Consider the following 23,315-nt stretch of genomic DNA (forward strand, 5'->3'; position numbering starts at 1 on the left):
TATTATCACCGATTTCATCAGTGGTGTTATCTATGAAATGGTTTCACATGTCATCAGTGATGCCATTTAAAATACTGTGACTGGTGTAATATGTAGGGTCACAAGGCATGCATGGCGGGGGCGCACATTATAGTTAGCTCAGTAAACATTAATTGGTGAAATTCAGATTTTTTAAATGTTAGGTGTTTACCTTATTTTAACACCTAACTATAGGTATTTGTGGGGACACTGCTGCCATGTCCAATACGGCTGGATTAACAGGTGAGTACTCACTCACTGCTTGCTCTGTCTTCCAGAGTACCAGCTTTCTGCCATGTCAAAACATTCCTGTTCTAGGTACTTCTGCACGTGGTTATCTTTACAATGTATCCATCACTACCATGCTCACCTTTACCATGCACATCACTACGACAAAGTCAAATGGAGGTACATTATAAGTACCATTACCATGCATACTATTACCACTCATACTATTGTGACTCATACCTTTGCAATGCAATATATTAATATATTAAAATAAGTCATTCTAAATTTATAATAATAAAATTACGAATAAATGACGCAACATGACCAAAAAAAGAGAAAGTACATTAACATTCTGGTACTCATTGCCAACATTAAATAAATATTTTAAAAATAATCTACATGAGTAACCTCAGAATACATATGTTAACATTTCAAGTACTATTAGGCAAATAAAAAATGTGAGTAATAAACGATGCAACAGTAAGAAACTTATTGCAGCAAACTAACATTTTGGTACACATTTTTAGCATTAAATAAATATTTTAAGAACATGTCATAGAGCAAATATCAAAATGAATGTGTTTACCATGTACACAATAGTCATTTCTTTATTTCAAGCATATGTATGTAACTTAACCCCAACCAAAAGGGCTGTTGTGAAATTCGAATGGTCATAAAAGTTTTTTTTTTCACCAACTCAATTACATGAACATTCAGTCAGATTTTAAACCAGAATAAAAACAAATTCCAAATCATGTTTTACTGTGAATTATCGACTACCCCAAAAAACATATAAATTCAGCAGTCTATCATTTTGTGCTCAGTGGTATACATACTTATAATTTGACCACACTTGCCATTGAGAGCAGGATTGAGAGCAGGATTGAGAGAGCAACACCCAGTTGCAAACACTGCCATCTAGCAAGACAAGTACGTATAAACGTGGTCAATAATGTGCTCAAACAATGCTAACATTAGCTGACAAACAAATGTATATTTAGAAATGTTTTACATTTTACAGACTTCGAGAAAGCAGGCCACAGCGGACCTTTCAAGTTCAGTTGCTAATTGAACACCACAGGAAGGTATACAAATGAAAACTTATTTGAAATATAATTATGAAAATAGAATTGCTTTCTCAGATTTGATCCTGGACAGTTACTGGGGGCCACAATTTCCATTGTAGCTCCGCTGTGTACTTACCTCAGGGAAGGTACTGGACAATGACTGGCAAAATTCCTATTTTAATTCCGCCAGGTACTTAACTCTGGGAAGGTGCAGGACAGTGACTGGAAGGCAGAATTGTTGTTCTAACTCTACTGGGTACTTAAACAAAGAAAGGTGCTGGAGAGTGACTAGAGGACAAAATTGCTATTCTAACTCCACCAAGCCCTTACCTCAGAAAAGCTGCTGGACAGTGGCTGGCGTCAAATCAATTATGTTACCCCACCAGATGCTTCCTTTTTTATTCTTTTCAACAGACTTTATAATAAGAAAAAGATATAGGAAAATCAAAAGTTGATCAGAGAAATCACCAACCGTCAGAAAAACAGTGCATGAAAAGATAAACCCTTTTCATGTAAATATTCTTTTAAAAATGTATGCAGAACCAAATCTAACAACTTTCTATCTATTGGCAACTAATATTAATAATTAAATAGCTCAAATTTTTCACAGTAATAATAAAAATGTTTTTTGCCATCAAAACAGTACCTGAAATAATCATGCAAAACAATTTTCCCTTTGAACTTACATTGATCTCAAAAAGAAGTACACCACTGTTTTATACTATCTGAAATAGTCTATATAACTCACAAAAAGTCTCTATTGTCAATCAAATATTTCTGCAGAACACAGACCAAATCACCTGAAGCACAGAATCCAGCTGCTATGAAATACAACAAAAAAATAACCTTACTACGAATAAGTACGCTAAGAGAGGCTGGTTGTTACACTGATTGAAATTATAGCTCTCCTGCCGATGAGTGCAGGCTCCCTTCTATTGAAACTAATGCTATCCTACTGAAAAATGCTGCCACTGTTGCAGTGAAAGTCGCACACCCCTGGTGAGAAGTGGTAGTACTCTCCCTGCTGCTGTAAGCAGAGTACCTCTGATGACAATTAGAGGTATGCTTCATTGAGAGCTGTGCGTTGAAAAAAGCCAGTGTTCTCTCTCATTGCAAGTAGTTAACTCATATTACTGAGACTGTTGCACTGAAGTATTGCACTGTACCAAAAGATGCCATGAATCTCCCTTCCAAACAAACAAAGCTCTTATTCTTGTTGCCTGACAGGATGTTTGTCTAATGCTCCCACATCCTGTACTACCAAGGGTAAGGTGCTTTGCATACCCTGCATAAAACATCCCCAATGTCGCTCCGACCCCAATATAGAATAAGGTTGTTGGCGCCTAAAAGAATCAGCGGTGTGTTAGACTTGGCATCTTTTGACGTGTTTCCCCTGTGTTTTTGCTTTCTGACCTCCCGGTTTTTACTCTGTTTTTGCTGGTTTAGTGTCTCTGTGCACTTTCTCTCTGCTGTTAAGTGTTAAGTGCAAGCGTTTCTGTTCTAAATTATGTTATGGATTGGTGTTTCCATGATTGGCTTATTTGATTTACTGGTGAGGCCCTAGAAAGTGCATTGAGAGTGCCAGGGCTGGTAAACCAAATGCTAGTAGTGGGCTTGCAGCACTAGTTGTGCCACACACAGAAGTAGCCCTGAAAAGGTAACTCAGACCTGCCACTGCAGAGTCTGTGCGCAGTTTGTAACTGCCATGTTGACCTGGCAAGTGCACCCACTTGCCAGGCCCCAACGTTCCCTTTTTCTACATGTTAGTCACCCCTGAGGTAGTCCCAAGCCACACCAGTGGGTAGGGCGTTGTGTATGTTGAAGATAGGACATGTACTAATGTTTGTGATATGTCTTGGTCGTGAATTACAGTGCATTTCGTTTTTTACCATTGCAAGGCTGCCTGTTCCTAAAGGACAGAATGGGGAGTTTGTTTATACCATAGTATAAACATAAGTACCCCTGGGAACAAGGTAGAAAAATAATATTTAGTATGTCTGGACTCAGAATGTTAAAGGCATCTTTTAGTGAAGATGGGTTTCACATTCTGTGTTTGAGAATACCACTTTTAGAAAGTAGATATTTTCTTGCTTTGCCATCCTGTGTGCCTCTGCTGGGATTGTGGATTGGCTGTCTGGCTTTGGGATGACAGGGGCTGGAGAGGAGAGGGGCAGTGGCTCCAGAGAGCCTGATGGGCCAGGGCTGGGCTGAATAGACATGGGTTGCATTTAGAGTAGAGAAAGGAGATTTCCTTGCACCTGAGTGGGCCCGGTCTGCCTTGCAGATGCCATCTCCACCCCCTGCCAGGAAGCTGCATCCGTGAGGACAGCCAAGAAGAGGAGCTGGAGAAGCTGTTCAGAGGAACCACTACTTTGCTGTGTGCTTTGCTGTGTTGGCCTGCAGTGGCTGCTTCTGTCTTGGGCAGTGAAGAGACTGGATCGAACCTTCTGCAATCTCTTTCTGTGACTTTCTCCAAGGGCTTGAGGTAAAGCTTGCACCCTGTTCAAGAGGTCTCAGGAACAGCAAATTCTTCAAGTTCTTCTGCTCCCAGCATTAGTGACTTTGTGTTTTGTGCTGCAACAGAAGAAAAAGCAACATGACGCTGTCTACAACGCCCCTGCCAACTCTGTGTCCTGAAGGCACCGCAGAGGTCACTGCCGCAACGCAGCAATTCAACCCTGGTCTCACCGATGATGCCTGCTGATGCCGCCACAAGCCGGTGCTTGCACGTGATGCACTCCACACGATCTCGCTTCACATAGTCGCCTTGGTACCCCCGATGACGGCGCTCCACGCTGATGCTGCTGCTTGCACCGTGGTTCCAGAGCATCACTCATAAGTTACATGACACACTGCCCTCATCCCACACCGCAGCCTTGGCCTACCGATGCCGGCGCCATTGACTCCAGTTCATCAGCCGACAACAGCTATTCAGCAACGACAATGATGCTGCTTGCACCATGACCTGCCAGCACCACGACAATCATCGCATTCATCACATCACTTCGCACCGCAGCCCTGGTCTCACCAACGCCGATGGACAACCATCACTGAGCAGCTGCCTGCACTACGACCTGATGGCACAGCATGCTGTACTGCTGCACTTCGCAGCGTAGCACCCGACACCTGCCAGCGCTCCTGACTTCAACAGCGAGGGGTGCGATCTGCAATGCGTGTGAAATCAAGGGCCAGACGACGCCTGCACCCATCTCTCAAACCGATGCCTGCGGACGCCGCGCTTTCGGAGCTCAAAGAGAGATCGTCGATGACCTGTTTTGCAGGTCTGTGGGTTTACGGGAACACCGTAGCTGGCCCGCGATGCCGCAGTCAGCCAGAACTGTTTGGAGTTGTTGTTCACGATGCCGTGATAGCCCCAGCCAGAGCTATCAACTTCAAGGAACTGTTTTTCAAGTTTATTTTGATAACTGAAGATTTCTAAGTACTATATTGTTGATTTTTATCGTTTTTCGGTCTTGTCTGAAGTATATAAAAATATTGGATATTTTTCTAAACTGGTGTGGTGTCTTTCTGTAGTGCATACACTGTATTACTGTTGGTTATGTGCAAATGCTTTACACACTCCCTCCAAGATGAGCCTGACTGCTCGTGCCAAGCTACCAAGGGGATGAGCAGGGGTTATTTTAGGAGTGAACTCCCTTATCCTGACTGGGAAGAAGGGTCCCTACTTGGACAAAGGTGCAAGCCCTTGCCAACTAGAGACCCCCATTTCTAACAGCGGGGTCTGTAATTTTCAGAATGCCCAATCCTAGCCCAACCAAGTGTAGCTTTAATTCACAGTAAATATCCCAGGCAGGTTAGTGCCTACTCAGATATCCATGAGTAACCATGCATTTATCTTTCCAAAGTGAACAAAATGAGTGCACTGGAACTGGAAACAGTAAGACCTATTATTAGAAATGTCATTGTTCTAATGCTTACTGTTTGAAAGATCAGTATTTAATTTTTTGCTCAGTGGGTTTATATAGCTGTCGCAGAGATATGCTAGTAATAAGCATCTTTGTCTCACTGATGGCATTAATTTCTCCCCCATCATATATTGATACATTGAGGCATATTGAAATTCTGTTCATTATGCAGGCACATGTGGTCAAAAGGTGGTTGTAGATATTGGTAGGAAAGGGCATCCAATCCCTCTGCTTTCACATTTATTTATATATATTTTGTTATGCATTTTTCTTTATGCAATCTTACATAGCACGAACATCACCCAAAGTTGTAATAGTGCTTTACAACAGAAAGAGAAACATTAAATGAGAATTCTATTTTATAACAGTTAAAATATTGAGTAGCAGTAGGAACAGGACATTATAGGAAAAACATCAGTTGCACCAGTAATAAATATTGAGTAACAAAAGTTGAACAGGTATGGGTCCAAATGAAGTTTAATATTAAATCGAGGTCAAAAACGTAACCCTCAAGGCAAGGCTTAGTGCAGACTATAAGTCTGAGAGAGGTTGGAAGGAAGAAAGATTAATTAAAAGAATGTCTTTCAACATAAAGGGCTTTCAGTTCAGCTTTGAAGCAAGTCAGTGAGGTAGTGGTAGTTAACGTCAGAGGTAAAGCCTTTCAGACCTGTGGTACCACTTCCAGAAAATAATTGAGCCATACATTTTTCATTTTAAAAAGAAATAGAAGGAATAGGCAAATATGTTATGTTACTGGTTTTTACAGCTCGCTAATTACCAATGAGGGTTTCCATGTGCTCTGTAGCAGGTGTGTGAGGCCAGTCTTAGGGGCTTACTTAAAAAGCCAGGTCTTCATCTTCATGCGAAAGTCAAGAAGAGAGGAGGAAGCTCTGATGTGTTGTGGGAGGTGGTTCCAGGCTTTAGAGGCCAGGCACTAGAAGGCATGGCCCCCTGCTCTGCTTTTGCGTGGGGTGTGTGTCAGTGAGAGACCAGCAGACCAAAGGTGCCTTTTAAGATTGGTGGAAGTGAAAACAGTTGTTCAGGTAAGCAGTAACAGTGTTTTGGAGAGCTTTCTAGGTGTGGGTGAGGAGCTTAAAGCATGCATGCTTGTGTATCAGGAGTCAGTGGAGTTCCCTATAATGTGGTATGATGTGGGAGGTTGAAGACTAGTCTGGCTGCTGTGTTTTGAATGGTCTGCAGTCTGCAAGTAAGCTGGTTGGTAATTCCTGCATACAGGGTTTTTCCATTGTCTAGTTTGCTTGTGATAAGTGTTTAGGTGATAATTTTCCTGGTGTTATCTGGTAGCCACTTGAACCTTTTCTTCAGCATCCTAAGTGAGTCGCAGAAGAACCAGACCACTGCACTGACTTGGGCAGTCATGTCCAGTTTGTCGTGTATGATAATTTGGAGGTTTCTCGCTTGCGAGCAGGATGTGGGGGTGGGTCCAAGATCTGTGGGCCATCAGGTGGAGTCATATGACAACGGATTCTTTCAGAAGACTACTATCTAGGTCATGTCTGAGTTCAATTTGAGGCAATTGGATTTAATCCAGGTGGCACTTCTGTCATGTATGTAGTCAACCTGTTCCTGGTTTTGGGTGTTTTGTCCGAGAAGGACAGCTTCAGTTACTTGTCATGAGAATGTTTGCGTTGTGAGCTCTTATCTCATTGGCCAGCAGGATTTTGTAGATGTTGAAGTGCTGGGCTGAGCGAGGAGCCCTGCAGGACTCCACAAATAAGATCTTGTGCCGCATTGGCGGTTTAGGATCTTCCATGTGGAAAGAACATATCCATTCGAGTGCGAGTCCCTGGATGCCTTGTTGGTGGAGTCGTTGGTTTAGGATGGTGTGGTAGATGGTGTTGAAAGCTGCTGATAGGTCTAGAAGGAGAACGCCTGCAGTTCCCCCCTGATAAGCATTATTCAGATGTCATCTGTTGCTATGAGGGGGGTTTCCGTGTTGTGGTTTGGGTCTGAATCCTGATTATATGATGTTGAGAAGCTGATGTATGGCGAGGTGATTGGAGAGGTGCTTGTTGAGGTTTTTTTCTGGACATTAGCTGGGTAGGGAAAGAAGATATTGGTCGGTATTTGGCTAGCTTAGTCTGGTCAGCTGAGGGTTTTTGAATTTTCTTCATGGTTGTCGTGGTTTTCTCTGTGCTAATGGTGTCGCGTGTGAGGATTGTGTTGACTTACTTCATCACTCGGAGACTTCTAGAGAGGGCCAGGGGGTCTGGCTATGGGAGGAAGTTGCTGTATATGGTTGCAAATTTGCTGCAAAAGTAGTTTGATAGGCTGTTGCACACATCTTGTGATGAGTTGATGTTTCCGGTGACATCTATGGGTGGGTGAAATCTTTGATAATTGAGAAGATTTCTTTGCTGTTGTTGGAGCTGGTGTTTATTTGTTCAACAAGGGCCTTTTTCTTCGTTTCTCTGATGAGTTGGTGGTACCTCCACTAGGCGGCTTTCAAGGCATCTATTTCACTTCCCTGTTGCTGGTTCCCCAATTTTCGTCTCAGTTGTTTCTAGTGTTGCCTGATCATTTTGAGGTGTTCTGTGTGCCAGATGGCTTATGTTTGGCTTTTTATTGTGTTGCTTAGTTGTATGGAGGTCAGAGTGCCAGCCCAGTTGGTGATCCACTTGTTGAAGTTCTCGATATCACATGCCAGTATGCTTGTGGGTTCTGGCTTGTTTTCATGTAGGGCGGTCATCCACTTCTGTTAGGTTGTTCCTCTGTCGACTTACTAGGCCCAATGTGGGGGCTCTTCTACATTAATGGATGTGGAATGTAAAATTGGCTTGACATGGTCTATCCAAATGACCCTTGGAATATTGATACTAATGTTATCGAAAGATGTAAAGATTGGGTCTACAATATGTGCGGCGGCATGGGTCAGCTCTGTCAAGTGTAGGGTTAGTTCCAGGTTCCAGAGGTTGTCAAGAAGGGTTGCTGATTTTAGGTCGGTCCACTCTTCAAGATGCAAATTTAAGCCTCCTAGGAGGGTGAAAAGACTGGCGTAAAGGACTAGGGGGGCGATGAAGTCAGTGATGTTGTTTGCAAAGTTGGCTCTGGTGCCTTGGGGATGGTAGACTAAGGTCCCATTCAGGGTGGAATTTGCTGTGATTTGAAGTTGAGTTGCTCCATGTGGTTTATTTCAGTGCAGATGAAGGTGTCTTTGTAAACAATGGCAATCTCTTCTCGAGGCCTGTTTTAGCGGTATTGCCCGAAGTTCTTGTAATTGGCAGAGAGGGGGGATGGTGATATCTGGCGTTAAATATATGTTCTGTGAGGAAGAGGAGGTCAGGGGCGGCGTCTTCCAGTAGGTACCATGTCTGTGGTGTGGTTGCTGAGTGAGTGTGTGTTGAGGAGCATGCATGTTTTGGGTGTATAGGGCATGTGGTGTGTTGGAAGGCTTTTGAGTATGTGTGGATGGGGTGAAAATAGGATAGCCTTTAGTTGTCAAGTTATTCAGCAGTGTTCGCCACTGTATAAAATAATGTAATCAAACACCCCAAGTTAACCAAAAAAGTTCCAGCAGATAGCATTGTGTACATAAAGTGACTACAGAAGAATTCACTGTGAACTTTGGGGCCACGGGCCACATGTCCCAACATATCGGGTCCCAAATGTCATTCGTGAACACCGTACTGAAAAATGTCCCCGTTTGTCACACTTATGTTCCGAGATGGAAGTCTTTTCTCACCTTCTTGCAGGCCTTTGTGAACCCCAGAAAAAACTTACAGCATTCCACAATCTTAGATACCTGCTTCTGCTGCAATGAGCAGGATCCATTGGGACTAAATACAGACTGGCAACCTCAAAAAAGTGGCCGGATCATGACCTTTTGCAAAACATAACTTAGTATGTTTTGAGAAATGATATGATATGATATAAAGGCTTTTATAACGCGCTCGATTACTAAAAAAGTATCCTGGCGCGGAAAGGTAGAGCAGAAAACTAGAAAGAAATGTCTTCAAAGAAGGTTTTAAAGCTTGTACTGCCTGTAACATTGCTGACCTGACCTTTTTTTTGCAGACACTCCCCCTGATTTTTGTCTTCAGTTGCGGAACCTGTTTTTGTTGGCACTTCTTCCCTAATAGCCAGTGGCAAAGTGTTTGTGCTCTCTCCCTAAAAGCATAGTACCTACCTGATTGGTACATTTAATTTATTTGTAAGTACCTAGTATATGTTACTGGTATACAGGGCCTCTAAATCAAATACTAGTAGGCAGCAGCACTCCTTCTGCCACCCACTAAGGTAACCTTTTAAAACATGTTTCAAGCCTGCCACTGCAGCCTGTAGTGCAGTTTTAAACTGCCATTTCAACCTGGCAAAATAAACCTTTTGTCACCTTTTTAATGCATATAAGTAACCCATTAGGGTAGGCCCTAAAGGTTGATTGGGCAGGCTGTAATGTATTTAAAAAGAAGGAAATGTGTATTTCAGTTTTATATGTCCTCCAAGTGAAAAACCCCTTAAGGCCTATCTCTCCTACTGACTAATGCTGGTTTACCCTATTACATTTAATAGGTGAAAACTTTTAATTGGGAGCATATAGTGATATGGTGTTTACACTCAAATGCATTGTAATTTAAAATCTTCTTTAATGGCAACGTCATATTTTAAGTCACAATTCTAAAAATGACACTTTAAGAAATTTGGCAGTTTCTTGGCTTAACTATTTGTGCCTTCTGCCAGTGTCCTGGGTCACATGTCTGTGAATGGCTCTGCTGTTGGGGTTTGTGTATTCCTCCCAAACAGTGACACAAAACGGTTTAGGTGTGGACAGGATGGCTCAGGTGAAGCTTTGCCCTGTCCCAATTGCACCTCAAATTGCTTGCCTTCACACAAAAAGGAATCTGCCACCAGGCTGGCCTTATGTTATCTCACCCCAGACTTCTTGGAGTGAGTCTTGACAGGAGATGCGAAGAAGTTTCAGAACCAGATGTGGGGTTAGTATAGGGAATCCCCCCACACACACACTTCAAATGCTTACACCACACATTAATATTGGATCTCCAGTGCCACTCATCAGTACACTTCTGGACATGTTGACATTACAGAAGAAGCCCTGCCACCAGAGGACTGCCCTGCTGCCATCAGAAGGAAGACCGAATCTGCTCTCTTCATACCAATCTAATCTTAGTGATTCCAAGGGTCAGTTGGCTGACCTGTCAGAACCACAGGAAAGCAACAAGCCCCAGAGGCCTCCCTGCAGGTGCCCAGTTGAACATGCTGCACTGGACCTGCCTGGATGTGTAACTGCACCTGCATGGGCCCTGCTGGCCACAGCTGGAGTGATTTATGATTCCCCAAAAGTGCCCCCCTTGTAGCACATAAAACCTTCTGAGGGGTCTCACTGATACTTGGTCCTTTTAAACCAACAAAGAAGAAATTGGCACAGAAACTGAAATATAAAAAGAATGCATTTATTCACCTCAGATGAGGGATACAACGTCACACAGAACCCTTAGCAAATGTATGAGGCAGTCTAAGGAGTACAGAAAACTGGGGCTTTATATACGCTAGGGTTACATAGTCAGCATAAGACCAAGGGGCAGTCCTGGCTCATGTAAGCATGCAAAATGCCTAATATGGGCATACAAGATCTGCTTGCTCAACAAAGTGGGAGGGGAGTTACTTCTCCATACAGCAGCAAAAATAGCCTGACAGTTATACTAGAGGAGCAGGTGCATTCTACTAGCTAGGCCCTTCTGAGCATGTGCAAGTCTCTGAAGAGGGAAAGAGCACATGGCGAGCACATGGCTAACTAAAATGGCTGCCAAAATACAAAATGGCTTTCAGCTCATGCTAACAAATCCCTCCAATCTTTAACACCCTGGTCCTGGACCCTTGGCTGCCATCTGTCTGAGCTCCTCCCAGGAAGAAAAAGTGAAATCCCAAAGTTTGGTTTCTTTGCAACCACGAGTGAATATATTTGCACTGAGAATGTGCCACCTGTGATGACCGGCAAGCAAAGCTCAGGTGAAGACCTGCTATTTGCGCCATAGCGACCACCAGCAAACACCTGCAACATGAGATCTGCACTTTGCGCTGTAGTGCAACAGCCGCGTTGGCTGCCACAGTATAAATCGAGAGAAAGGGTTATTTAGATGGGGAACACTCCCAGTCCCCTAGAGATAATACAGTAATCAAATGAGGGAGTTTCCTCCAAGACCAAAAGATAAAACGAGAGGCGCAGAAAGAGAAAAACGTTAATCTTATTTTAAAAAAGAACCCTCACTCACCAACCTTCATAATCGGGTTCCCACCCGAGTAGCTGAATGCCACTCGGTGTGCTTTGACTCCTGATTACAGCTGAGCAGGTTGTTCAATGACAAAGGTACAAGTGTGTAAAGAAAAAGTATAGTGAGTTAAAATTTCTTTATTGTTTCCAGAATTTTAATATGGAGCAATTATACAAGATAAATAATGAAGTGTGATGCCAGTGTAGGTTAAATTGGCCTGCGGCATCTGAATAGTGAGAGTAGTGATGAAAAGTCACGGTCTACATGTTTCAGCCTGTGAATGACACTGCTATGCTTTGTTCAGGTCCTCAATCGTGACCCGAGGGGTATGCACGCGCTAAGGTGCACCCGGGCCTGAGTCACATATAAACCATACCACTTACTTACGGTATGTCTGCCTTTCAGCCTTCTGTGAAAGGTAAAGTGTATCTGGAAAACGAACACAAAGTCACATATGATCATTTTGTATATACGAAAAGTAATTTCCTCTCATACGCATCTCCGTGACTAGCATGCAAAATGGTATGTACCTAAACCGTGCAAGCATACCATGCATATTGGTCATATTGTGAGCTGTGGCATTTCACAACATGTAATCGTGGTTATTTAGAGAAGGAGTAAAAGTTCACCCCCATTCAAGCATCATAACCACATTATGCCTTATATATGTGGATGTCATCGTGTTCACCTCTGCATGAGCATAGTATTATGTGGAGCTCGTAAAACACACACATGCACATGAAGTACATTTGTACTAGGGCCCGTGTGAATATAAATGACAAACATGAAGGAGAACTAAAAACCAAGCTTACTAAAGACTAAGCTTCGTTTGGCCCCATGGAAATCGTGGGGGGGCGTTGGTTGTATTCAAACACTGTTAGGTGTAAAAGAGACAAAACACACACTGCTGCATTAACCACTTGCCTCTCAGACGTAATTAAAAGTGCGGAGCGCACCTGCGTTTTGCAACCACTAACGTCATCAAACCACACTGCCCGCCGTCCTACCTAGGAATCCCCAGCACGGAAACCCGAGGATCACTGTTCGGGTCCCAGCGGCTTTTTGAATGATTTGAGAAGCCGGCAGTGTTTGTGGCGCACATAGTGGTCACGTGGTTACGTCGGGGGGAGTTGCCACGGGTCTGTTACGTGTTTGCTTCCACTGTTGGAAATGGTGTAATTCATAATGTTACCCACATTTGAACATGTATTAACTCTACTGTTCCACGTGGAAGAAATCTCTGCCCTGTAAAGTCCCTAGAACATCAAGTTTCATGAAACAGTAGGTGGTGTAATTTCTCATTGTGTCCAATAGAAACTGTAGGTATAGAAGAATCTCGGTGATAGTGCTTAACAAATATCAGAATCAAGAAGTCTCTGTGGAAATATTATTTTTGTTTTACGGAATTCCACAGGATGTTATCATTCAGCCCTTTCTTATGAGTTGAGCCTATAGACCTAACGCTGTTCTTTCTCCAGTAGCAGCCGTTGGATATGTTCCTTGGTTTTGACTAGTTCTACGACTGTAAAGAAACAACTAGAGAGTAAGGAAAAAGTTAACTTGTCCTCTTCCCTAAGTAGTATATGAACAAACAAAATGGACAAGTCCTTCTTGAGGTTTTCAGGTCTGCGGTCCTGGCCAAAATCTTAAAAGAGAGGAGCCCAAACAGCTCCAAGTAGTTTTAGGAAACCTCTCACCCACCTACCGAGTAGGTGGTATGCTTCAGCATCGGGGCCCAGCTGGATCACCTAGCGCAATTCAGCTGTGCTTCAACACCTGAGTTACAGCGGAGCAGGTTGTTTGTGTAAGGAAAGTGAAGTGCTATGTGAAGTGCAGTTATGGGTTAAAAAAAAAGGGTGCTTTGAGTGTAGTGGATTTTTTATTACTTACAAATCCTCTGTATGGAGTACTTAGACTCTGAGTCTGCTAGCCTCATGGATCCGATTGATCTCTGCTGTTACCCCTGCTGACCTTTTGTCGGGGGAATATAAGTCGATGTGACCTATGCAGCCGATCGGGTCCCGCTGGCAATGGATTTGTAAGCAATAAAAAATACACTACACTCAAAGCAAACTTTAGGGTGTGTGCTGATACTATCACCACTGTAAACATCCCACCCCCTTTTTTTGGTCACACAGTCCATTTTGGTCCTGATGAAAGCCTGATGAACCAACATAAAGCCTGAAACTAGTAGACCTAAATCTCCGCTGGGATGCAGAGGTACATTTATAAACCTCATGCAGATCCCGATAATGTTTTTACCTATGTCCTAGGGCCCTTTTATTACAATTTTTACAAGGGTTATTCCTAGAGGCATTTTTAACCCATAACTGCACTTCACATAGCACTTCACTTTTCTTACACAAGCAACCTGCTCTGCTGTAATTCAGGCATTGAAGCACAGCTGGATTGCGCTAGGTGATCCAGCTGGACCCCGATGATGTAGCATGCCATCTACTAGGTAGGTGGGTGAGGGGTTTCCTAAAACTACTTGCAGTTGTTTGCGCTCTTCTCTGTGAAGGTTTGGGCCAGGACCGTGGACCTGAAAACCTCATGAAGGACTTGTCCATATTGTTTGTTCCTAGTCCTATGACTGTCCATCTCATGTCATTGGTGGTGTGATTCACCTGGAAAAAATGTTCAGTAATTTTGTCGTGATTTTTTTTTTTTGCACCTAATTGTGCTTCAATGTTCACAGATCCTCTATTTGACCTTCCTTCCTGTCATGCCTACATAACGCAGGCCGCATGGACATTTTATAAGGTATATAACATTCATGCTATTGCAGTTTGTGTGTGCCCTCTGGGTCCACACTTTCCCGGGTTCAAGGTTCAAAGTTTTTGTTGCAGTTATTAAATGGCACACACTGCAATTTCTGCAGGGGTAGTGGCCAGTGATGTTTGGTAGACCCCATGCGTTCAGTACAGTGGGTGTTTTCTCTTGTTCCCCTAACCTAGGGCGGGTGGCTGCAAGGGTATCTTTTAGACTCCTTGCCTTCTTGAAGGAAAACAAGGATTTCTCCTAACGTAGGTTACCAGTCTGGAGGATTCTCCAATGCATATTGATGGATTTTGTCACCTGGTTGGAGACAGTGCTGTACGTGGTGACGCATGTTAGTGGAATGTTTTTGTTTGTTGTTTTTCTTCTAGGAGGGCTTCTCGTGGTTGGTTCCTAGCACGCTTCTGGCAAGTGTTAAGTATCCTGTCAGTGTAATCCCTGCAGGATAGCTTTCTTGAAAGGTCTGCTGTTTGGACCTGATAGTCTGAGGTTTTGCTACAGTTACACCTTAGCCTGAGATACTGTCCTTAGGGGAGATTTTCCCTCCGGGCCCTGGGATGAAAACTCTCGAACCTGAGAAGGTTGTTCTTGGAAGTAGGTTTTTGGTGGGTCTTTGTTTCCAATCTGCCATTCTCTTTGGTAATAGTGATATCTAGGAACACCATGGTGTTACTATCCATTGAGTGGGTGAACCTCAGATTGTTATCACAGGTATTTATCCATGTGAAGAAACCAGTTAGCATTTCCTTAGGTCCTTGCCAAATGACAAGGACGTCATCAATATCTCTTTCACAAAGAGATGTAGGAAGTGAATCTATTGGTCTCGCCTAGTATGAATTTTTCCTCAAAGACGTAAAGCCCTGCCACACTTGGGACGAAGTGTTTCCCATGGAAGTTCCGTTGGTTTGGAGGTACAATTCTCCCTCAAATTTGAAAAAATTCCTTCGGTGTGCCAGTTTGGCGCACTCAAGGATGAAGTGTCTGGGTGTCTTATATGTCCAATCTACATCATTGAGGGCTTATTTTAGTACTTGCAAGGTGTCATCCTGTGGAAGGCTGGTATGCAGGCTTTCGATGTCAAAACTAACCAATATGGTTGATTCATCCACAGTAATGTCCCTGAGGAGATTAAGTAGACTTTTGGTGTCCTTCAGGTAGGTCTCAGTGTTGTGTAAAAAAAGGTTTTCAGAAACAAATCACAAAAACGTGATAAGGGTTCAAGAAACGACTCTATCCCAGACACGATGGGTTTGCCAGGGGGAGGGATTTTATTTGTGTGTATTTTGGGCAGCGTATAGAAGTATGGAACTTTCTCATCACAGGTCATGAAAAAATCAGCCTCCAGTTTCGAGATGTAGCCACTGGCCTCAGCAGAATCCACCAAAGATCTAATTTCTTTTTTCAGTTTGTGAGTGGGATTAGTAGTCAGGGGGGTATAATTCTTCCTGTTAGTTAACAAACAGTGACACTCCGTTTGATAGGCTACCTTTTCCTGCACACCACTCCGCCACCTTTGTCTGTCTGTTTTATGACAATTGTGTCACAATTTTTCAGTTTTTCAAGAGCCTGATTTTCTTCTTTGCTCATATTGAAGAATTGTTGTTTATTCAGCATTTTTTCAACGTCGTTGAAAACGGCTTGATCAAAAGTCATCACCTCCACAGGGATTGAGTAGGGGGCTGGAATAAATGTAGATTTTAAAAGCAAGCATGTCTCACGCTGGTCAGAGATATTCTCCCTCGGTCCATGTCTCTCAAAAAAAGCTTTTAGCTTTAGCTTTATAAAAAACTCAGCAGTTTCGCAATGCAGACTGAACAGTTTTGCTGTTAGGATGAAACTTAGCCCTTTGTTGAGGACCCTTTCTTCAGCTGGGTTGAGGGACCTAGTGGACAGATTGGTGACTAAGTCCTGCTTTTGCTCGTCCCTCGGGTCCCGTGTTTTGCTCCTCGTATTGTTCCCTGCTGGGTCCTCCTGCTCCTCCTAGTGTACCTGGTTCTGTCTCTTTCTTCTTTCTCTTCCCCTCCTGCCCCTCTCTAAAAAAGACGGCCTGTATGTGTTCTGTGGAAACAAAGGTTGTGGGAAAGGTGGAAACATGTGGTACGGTTGGTGTGGGTTGAAGGGCCTGGAAAACCACCCATCATGGGGGCATTAGTTGGGCCAAGTGTTCTGAGGATTTTGAGATCTGTTCATCCCCCTCTGTCTAGACCTCCCATTCCCTGCACTGGGGCCACTGCTGACTGAAGAGTCATCTCCCGAAAGGTCTGAATTTTTGTCAGTTTTAGTAGGCTGTGTATAAGTTTGGGTCAGAGTAGGGATATGTCTTAACGTACGAAAAAAGCTTTAGGTCTTTTTGAAATTTCTGAACCTTTGATTGGGTTAAGTTTTCTTTGTACTCATTTATTTCCTTATTGAACTCATCGAGTTTTCTTTTGTAAGCTGTGATGGATGGAGTGGCATTTGGCTACTCGGGTGGGAACCCGATGATGAAGCGTATCACCGACCAGGTTGGTGAGTGAGGGTTCTTTTTTAAAATAGGAATAATTTTTTTCTCTTTCTGCGCGTCTCGTTTTATCTTTTGGTCTTCGGGCAAACTTCATTTGATTACTGTCTATATAAAGCTTCATCATGACCATCCGCGACACCCGAACGGTTCTTCATGCTATAGCAGAGGTCTTCAAACTTGGGGGCAGGCCCCCTTGGGGGGCCTTAAGGGAGCTCAAGGGGTTGCAAGTCTCCGGCCAAGAAAAGCATCATGCTTTGTTTTAAGTGTTAAAAACATGAGCAGCAGTAAGCCACCTTGTAATGGGCCATCCCTAACAATTTTTGTTATTTATATCCTAACTGGGAGTATGTGTAAAATGGGGTAACAGAACTTATCGGCAATGTTAAGATATGTTTAGACATAGTTAAACATTACCAATTTAGCAGAATATTGTGAAAAAATTGAGGGAAGCCCGAGGGATTTAAAAAATATATATATTTTGCAGGGCGAAACAGCATTAAGAAGTTTGAAGACACTGCCACACTGATGACAGCCCATGCTGTCCAGTCTGATCATTGCAGTAACACATAACACTTGTAAAGCGCACTTACCACCCATGGGTCTCAAGGCGCTGAATAACAGATTTTTATTGTTACCCAACTCAATAGTACTCATTTTATCAACCTCAGATGGATGAAAGGCTGAGTGGACCCGGCAGGATTTGGTCCTGTGACCATGAGCTCAAACACAGGCCCCTGCTTTGTGGATGCATTAGTCCAATAAGCCACCAGACCTGGCAATGACGACCATCCACAATGCTATACATGCTCTTCACGGCCTCCTCCACCGTGAACGGTACTCTTCATGCCGGACTTCGAGAAACTAACTCTTTCACCGGAACTAATCCGGTACCTGTATCTGACTAGTGCTCCATTATAGTCAGCCTGAATGTGTGATTTTCCCCCTATTTACAGCGACCAGATGACGCGAGTGGAGCTTCGTGCTTTTAGGCACTATATTTACTTAAAACTTCAACATTAAATACCTTCAGTTCTACTGATCAGATTTTTGTTGTTCTGATATCATTCTGTTTAATAAAATGTACTCTGGTTTTCTGAATTGGTTTGGTATTTTTCTAGTGTTGTGTAATCAAGTTACTGCTGTTTGTATACTACATTAATACTTTGCACATTGGCTCTGAGTTGAACCTGATTGCTATTGTGCCATCTACTAGACGGCTACGCTCAGATTAATTTAATGACTTTTGTGATTCACACTGACAAGGACTGTGGTTGTTCCCTGACTCGAGCTTCCACTTCCCTCATCCAATAACCTGATGTCTTACAAACATTAAGACACGACTTTCTGTCTCAATGCCATGCACATAGTTGTAAGATACCTGGAAGTATATGGCAGACTCTGATTATCATATAAATCAGAAATTTTAATCAAAGCGAAAGGGAAATAGGTTAGGTCAGGGGTCTCGGTGGATAGAAAACATAATGACAAAAAAGAAAGACAAAGAGGAATTCTGAAATTATTTCTTTTGAAGATTCACAATGAAGTAGTTTTGAATACGAGAACCTGTAATGACAAAGTAAAGAAATACATTTTACATTCTGCCTTAGACCCAAGATCGTGGCCTATGACAGGACGTTGCCTTAAAGGTTTCCATTGATTGTCTTCTATATTACAAAATGAACCATAAACACTATATGAAAATGCCGATGCACTTGAATGCTTTATGGAAGCAATCTTTTTCCACAATAGAAATTAACATGCACTGGCAAAGCTAACATATCTGCCTGTAAAATGCTAACGGATGCGAAAAAATGCACGTACAAACAAATTTGCATTGTGCATGCCTTTATTTGGATGCGTTATTACAATATTCTTGCCATAGTGGCGTTGACAATGCTTGTTGCTTCAGATCAACACATTCCTAACTGTTTACCTGCCTTACACATTACATAAAATACCATGCTAATTTTTCCCAGTTCTCTGAGCAGCAACATACTGAAACCAGCTCCAGATGTTCGGCCGACTTGTACAACCTTTGGTGATATTACATGATGTGTCTTTCAAACACTAATAACTTCAGATTTATTTTTATTTTCCCTTAGACACCGTTGATATGAGGCAGCTGTTCTTGTTTTACCTCCGTCCAACCCCAGTCCTAAAAAAAAAAAAATCTATCAGGCAATTTCTCATGACACAAGTAACCCGACGCACAGTGGTATTAAACACAGGCACACTCTGTGCGTCTGCAATGGCTGCTGCTTGATGAAACATGGCTCAGGAAAGAAACAGTTGTTTTCAATTTGGCTTTGTTGTTTGAAATTAAATAAAAGTGACTCATGGAAGCAATCTCATGGAGTATGGTGTGCCCTTGTGTTTTCTTTTAACCGTAAACGCACAATGTATTTTAATATAATAGTATCATGCTGCGTCTAAAGTATTAATTCAATTATTTAAGAGAATCATGCAGCTATGGATTACATTCAGACATTGCTGTCACATATTCTTCCAAGTTTCAACTTGGCGCAAGGGAATCACGATTAATAGCATCCCGGCTTTTAAATAAAAAAAAAAACCTTGCGGCACTTCCTGAGGAGAGCTGGAAACTGCATAACTACCTTATTAGTTGTGAAACAGATAAATATATGAAATCATCAGCAGGAGGGGTTGGGGGGTTGTGAGAGCTATTTTCTTTTCCCCCTGCTTCAAATGCAACTAACATAAACTGTTTTTACACCGTCTTCCTTCTTGAATCACTATCGCTGTATGTCACATGATGTCCAGTACTACTGTTTCCTGTTCTAAATGAAGTAGTGAAAGTTTGATCTAGCAATTAAAGAACATTCCCAGAGATTTCTCCCAGCATCGTGCTTAACCAAGGACATTCAAACTGTCAGTATACAGTGTATCATCAAGTATGCTTGAAGAGAACCACTAAATCCACTGCAATACTACTATCAGAGAATCCTCGAATGTATTTTGTAATGCAATGGTTCCTCTAGCTTCTTCCTCATTGGTGCATATCCTGAGAAGTGTATGAAAGTCTTTATCAAAGTCTTTTTCTAAAATCCTACAAAAAACTTGCATTTCTCTGTACCCCAGAACTGCCTTCTTCTCACTTTTAGAATGTGAATCTATACTGGATTTTGAGTAGAACTTTCCTGAGTTCTTTGTACTTATGAATGATACACTTTTGCTGCTAAATGATGACATATTTCTTGTATTCAGCCTATTGACCCCTTACATTCATTTTCAAACCATATCCTGTGTCTGTCAATCTTACTAATATGCCTCAGCACCGATTATTGAACTTGATCACAAATGTATCATTGACTGGTCCAGTCGGGGGGCACCAAAATCCGTATCTGGATACACCGCACCCAGTCTGAGCCGTTTTCGTGCTTTTGACATAATCATTTAAGATAGGTTAACTTGCTGACAGTCCAAAGCATGACTGTCTCTGCTTTCATAATTCATACCACAGTTGTTGACATCTGGGAGTGGTAGAGGGATAAACTGAGTCCCGGGGGATTTTTATACTTTTCCTCCAAATCAGGGCAGCAATACACACCCTTGTGGCACAGAGCAGACCAGCCCATCACATTTGGAGACCCCATATTCAGCCTACAGCCTGCGAATATTTGTGACAAAATGGACACTAACAACATTCTAGACATCACTGCACTAAATATGACTACTTCTATCCTCTAGGTTGGGCAAGTGACAAAAATGACATGATGTTTACAGTTCAAATTTCCCTGTTGCGTTACTTTTGCGCATGTTTTAGCTATGAAGTTGGACCACCATGTGTTTAAATTAGTTTGGGGTTGCCTACTTGGAAGCCTAAAATAATGTTATCCCTTTGGTGTACGGAACATATAATTTTGAACTAATGCAAAACATACCATTTTTGTCTCTAATACTATTATGTCACTAAAACCCTTTTATGTTCTGTTGCCCAGGCACAATTATGGTGTGTAACACAATGAAGTGTCCTTTTGTCGAAATTGAAATTCTGGTCACATTGTGAGAATGCTGCCTTCAAGTAACTTCCAGTATCGAAATATTTTAAATTAAATGGATTCTGATACTTTAGCCAGACTCACTGCCTCTCCCACAATCGGCTCTGAGTAAAAACAGGGAAATTGGTGATCTTGTCTCCCCATGAAACCATGAAGGTTCCAACTGTAAATTCTCTGGAGAAGTGGATCAACCAATTTAAGGCCTTTCACAGTGAAATAGTTGAGGATTAATACGTTCTGCTATGGTTTACAGTGACAGAGACAGCACTCTTTTTTTCTAGGAGGGTTAAAACATATGTAGTACTCAATAAAATGCTCTGATCATTTCCGCGACCATCCAAGAACTAAAGTCATGGGCGTGGTGAGATTCATTGGCCATGGGCTTTTATCCAGGGTTGAAGACATACTACTCGCAAAAAAAAAAGTTCCTTAATGACAACACATACTGTGTACCTTTAAAGGTGCACTTGAGGGATAAGGTGTCTAATGTTGTTCACATTGTCTAGTTACTGTGAACTCAGACACAAAAAAACACACACAAGATTGGTGCCTAATTTGAGTAGTTGGTTGCCAGTTGGGGCCACCAGCACCTATTTTTGTGGACCCGCACTTGTGTTTTCTGCTTCGGATATTTCCCAGAGCAAGAGAGGGGAAAACACACAGAGTGGAAGAACAGAGGAACATGAAGACGGATAAGCCATTAAAAAGAGAGAAATCGGTGACCCTGAAGAGTGTGCTAAAGGTGCAGGGTTTGTCTGGTAGTTGATGCAAGAGACTTGGGGTGGATTGAAGACTATGCAGCCTTGATATTGAAAGTACTGACATTTAAGTGCACCGGCTGAGGGCTTCTGAGCAGAGCTTTCGGCACCTGCAGTCATTCTTCTCCAAACTAAGCACTGATTAAGAAGGCCTTAAAATGGAAGTACTATTTCAAAATCAATAAAATTCCATGGACTTCTGGAACAAGTCTGCGAAACTTCCTGTATTAGCAAGTGCTGTCAATATATTTAAGGAGGATTATTGAGCCTTGAAAGAGGTTTTTTAAATTTATTTTTTTATAACGGCTGGGCTTTATATGAATTTGTAGCGGATTCAGATGGGGAAGAAACATTATGGCAACGACGAACTCATCACAGGAAGATGCTGGACCCAAAATATGAAGTCCTACTCTCAAATCCAGTGAGAACATGTGTGCAACATTGGGATGTCCGTACTTGAGACAAAAGTCTTACTTTCAGTACCGCTGACCTTTTAAAGTGTGCTGTACTAGATCGGTTGAACATTCATCTATCATTCCATCGGAAAACAAAAATGTATGCTTGATAAAAAATAAATAAAGAGCATTAGCACTTGCCAAAATAGCAAAAAAGAGCTTGCCATTTGCTACCAAAGCTACACAATGATGGTTACAGGTGTAGAGGAGAATACCGGACCGTCACCTGCTCAAGAGCAGGGAGAGGAAACTATTGGTTAAAGACTCTATTGCCTGATATTTTGTTTTGCTATTTTGTTGGAGAGAAAACAACGAAATGCTGGGAAGGTCACTTGTAAGCTCTGCAAACAGGTTTTGAGACGGGAAACACAGTTCTGTATTCTTTTAGAACATCTACCAAGAAGAAGCACGATCATCCATTTTAATGATTGGACCAATGCCCTTGTGTGTGCCAAGGGTAGCGATCATGCAACAGAGTTCACCCGTATAACCAGTTGTGACCTGGGTGATAAACGTTTGTAACAAGGACACAGTCTCAAGAGGTAAAATCTAAAAAGGCTTTTAGATTACCATGCACATAAAGTTGCAAAAAGAACTGACAAGGGAGACTCCAAGGTTAGGCGATGTGTCAGAGGCACTATGTATTCAGAGATAGTGTTGGGAAACAGTAGTATCAGCACTGTTTACACTGATGTATGTGTAACCTGAAAACAAGTTGTGCACATACGTGCTTGTGACACACAGGGTGGATGGCGCAAGTGACAAATGACACATCGATGAATGGTGTAAGGTGAACAATAGTGAAATTATATACAAGATACTTTAGGCTCACACATAATTATTTACAAGAGTTTACAGAGGATTTAACAATTTGTGAACCAGAGGCTAGAGCCAAAAGTTGCGCTGGGAGGTCAACGGCGTTTCGACCCTTCATAAGTCAGGGTTATCTTCAGGATCAGGTTACTGTTGTATTGGTGCTGATGGGGGGAAAAAGAAGATACCAGGAAGGATAGATCTCTTTTGTAGGTTCCAAGCACCACAGTAGTTAATGTGCTAACAGCCGGAGTCTATATGGGATGTATGCCATGGTGTTCAGCGGCATATGTCCCACCAATTGGGCAGATGGGGGCTCACACAAGGGTACCCTGTGTGTGATGAAAATGGGTCGGTAGCCACAAACCGGCTTCACAGGAGTGCATCCAGGGCTGAGGGATGGCCTGTATGGCAGCAGTCAAGGGCGGATTAGTATTAGGGTACCGGCTTCAATGATGGAACATCTGGGAGCCGGAGGAAAGTCCGGCCCTGAGACTGGCAG

General features: G+C 42.5%; 1 protein-coding gene across 1 annotated transcript in view; it reads left to right on the top strand.

Annotated features, from left to right (window-relative positions):
• Positions 1–19,046, top strand: part of SH3YL1 (SH3 and SYLF domain containing 1) — an 898,181-nt gene extending 879,135 nt beyond the window's left edge. The window contains exon 10 of the mRNA XM_078647885.1: positions 18,871–19,046. Within this exon, the coding sequence (XP_078504011.1) occupies positions 18,871–19,031 (161 nt within the window). The 3' untranslated portion in view covers positions 19,032–19,046. The remainder of the gene's footprint in view (positions 1–18,870) is intronic.
• The last annotated feature ends 4,269 nt before the right edge of the window (positions 19,047–23,315 follow it).

The sequence above is a fragment of the Lissotriton helveticus genome, chromosome 6, assembly GCF_964261635.1.
Source record: "Lissotriton helveticus chromosome 6, aLisHel1.1, whole genome shotgun sequence".
NCBI classification, from domain to species: Eukaryota; Metazoa; Chordata; class Amphibia; order Caudata; family Salamandridae; genus Lissotriton; species Lissotriton helveticus.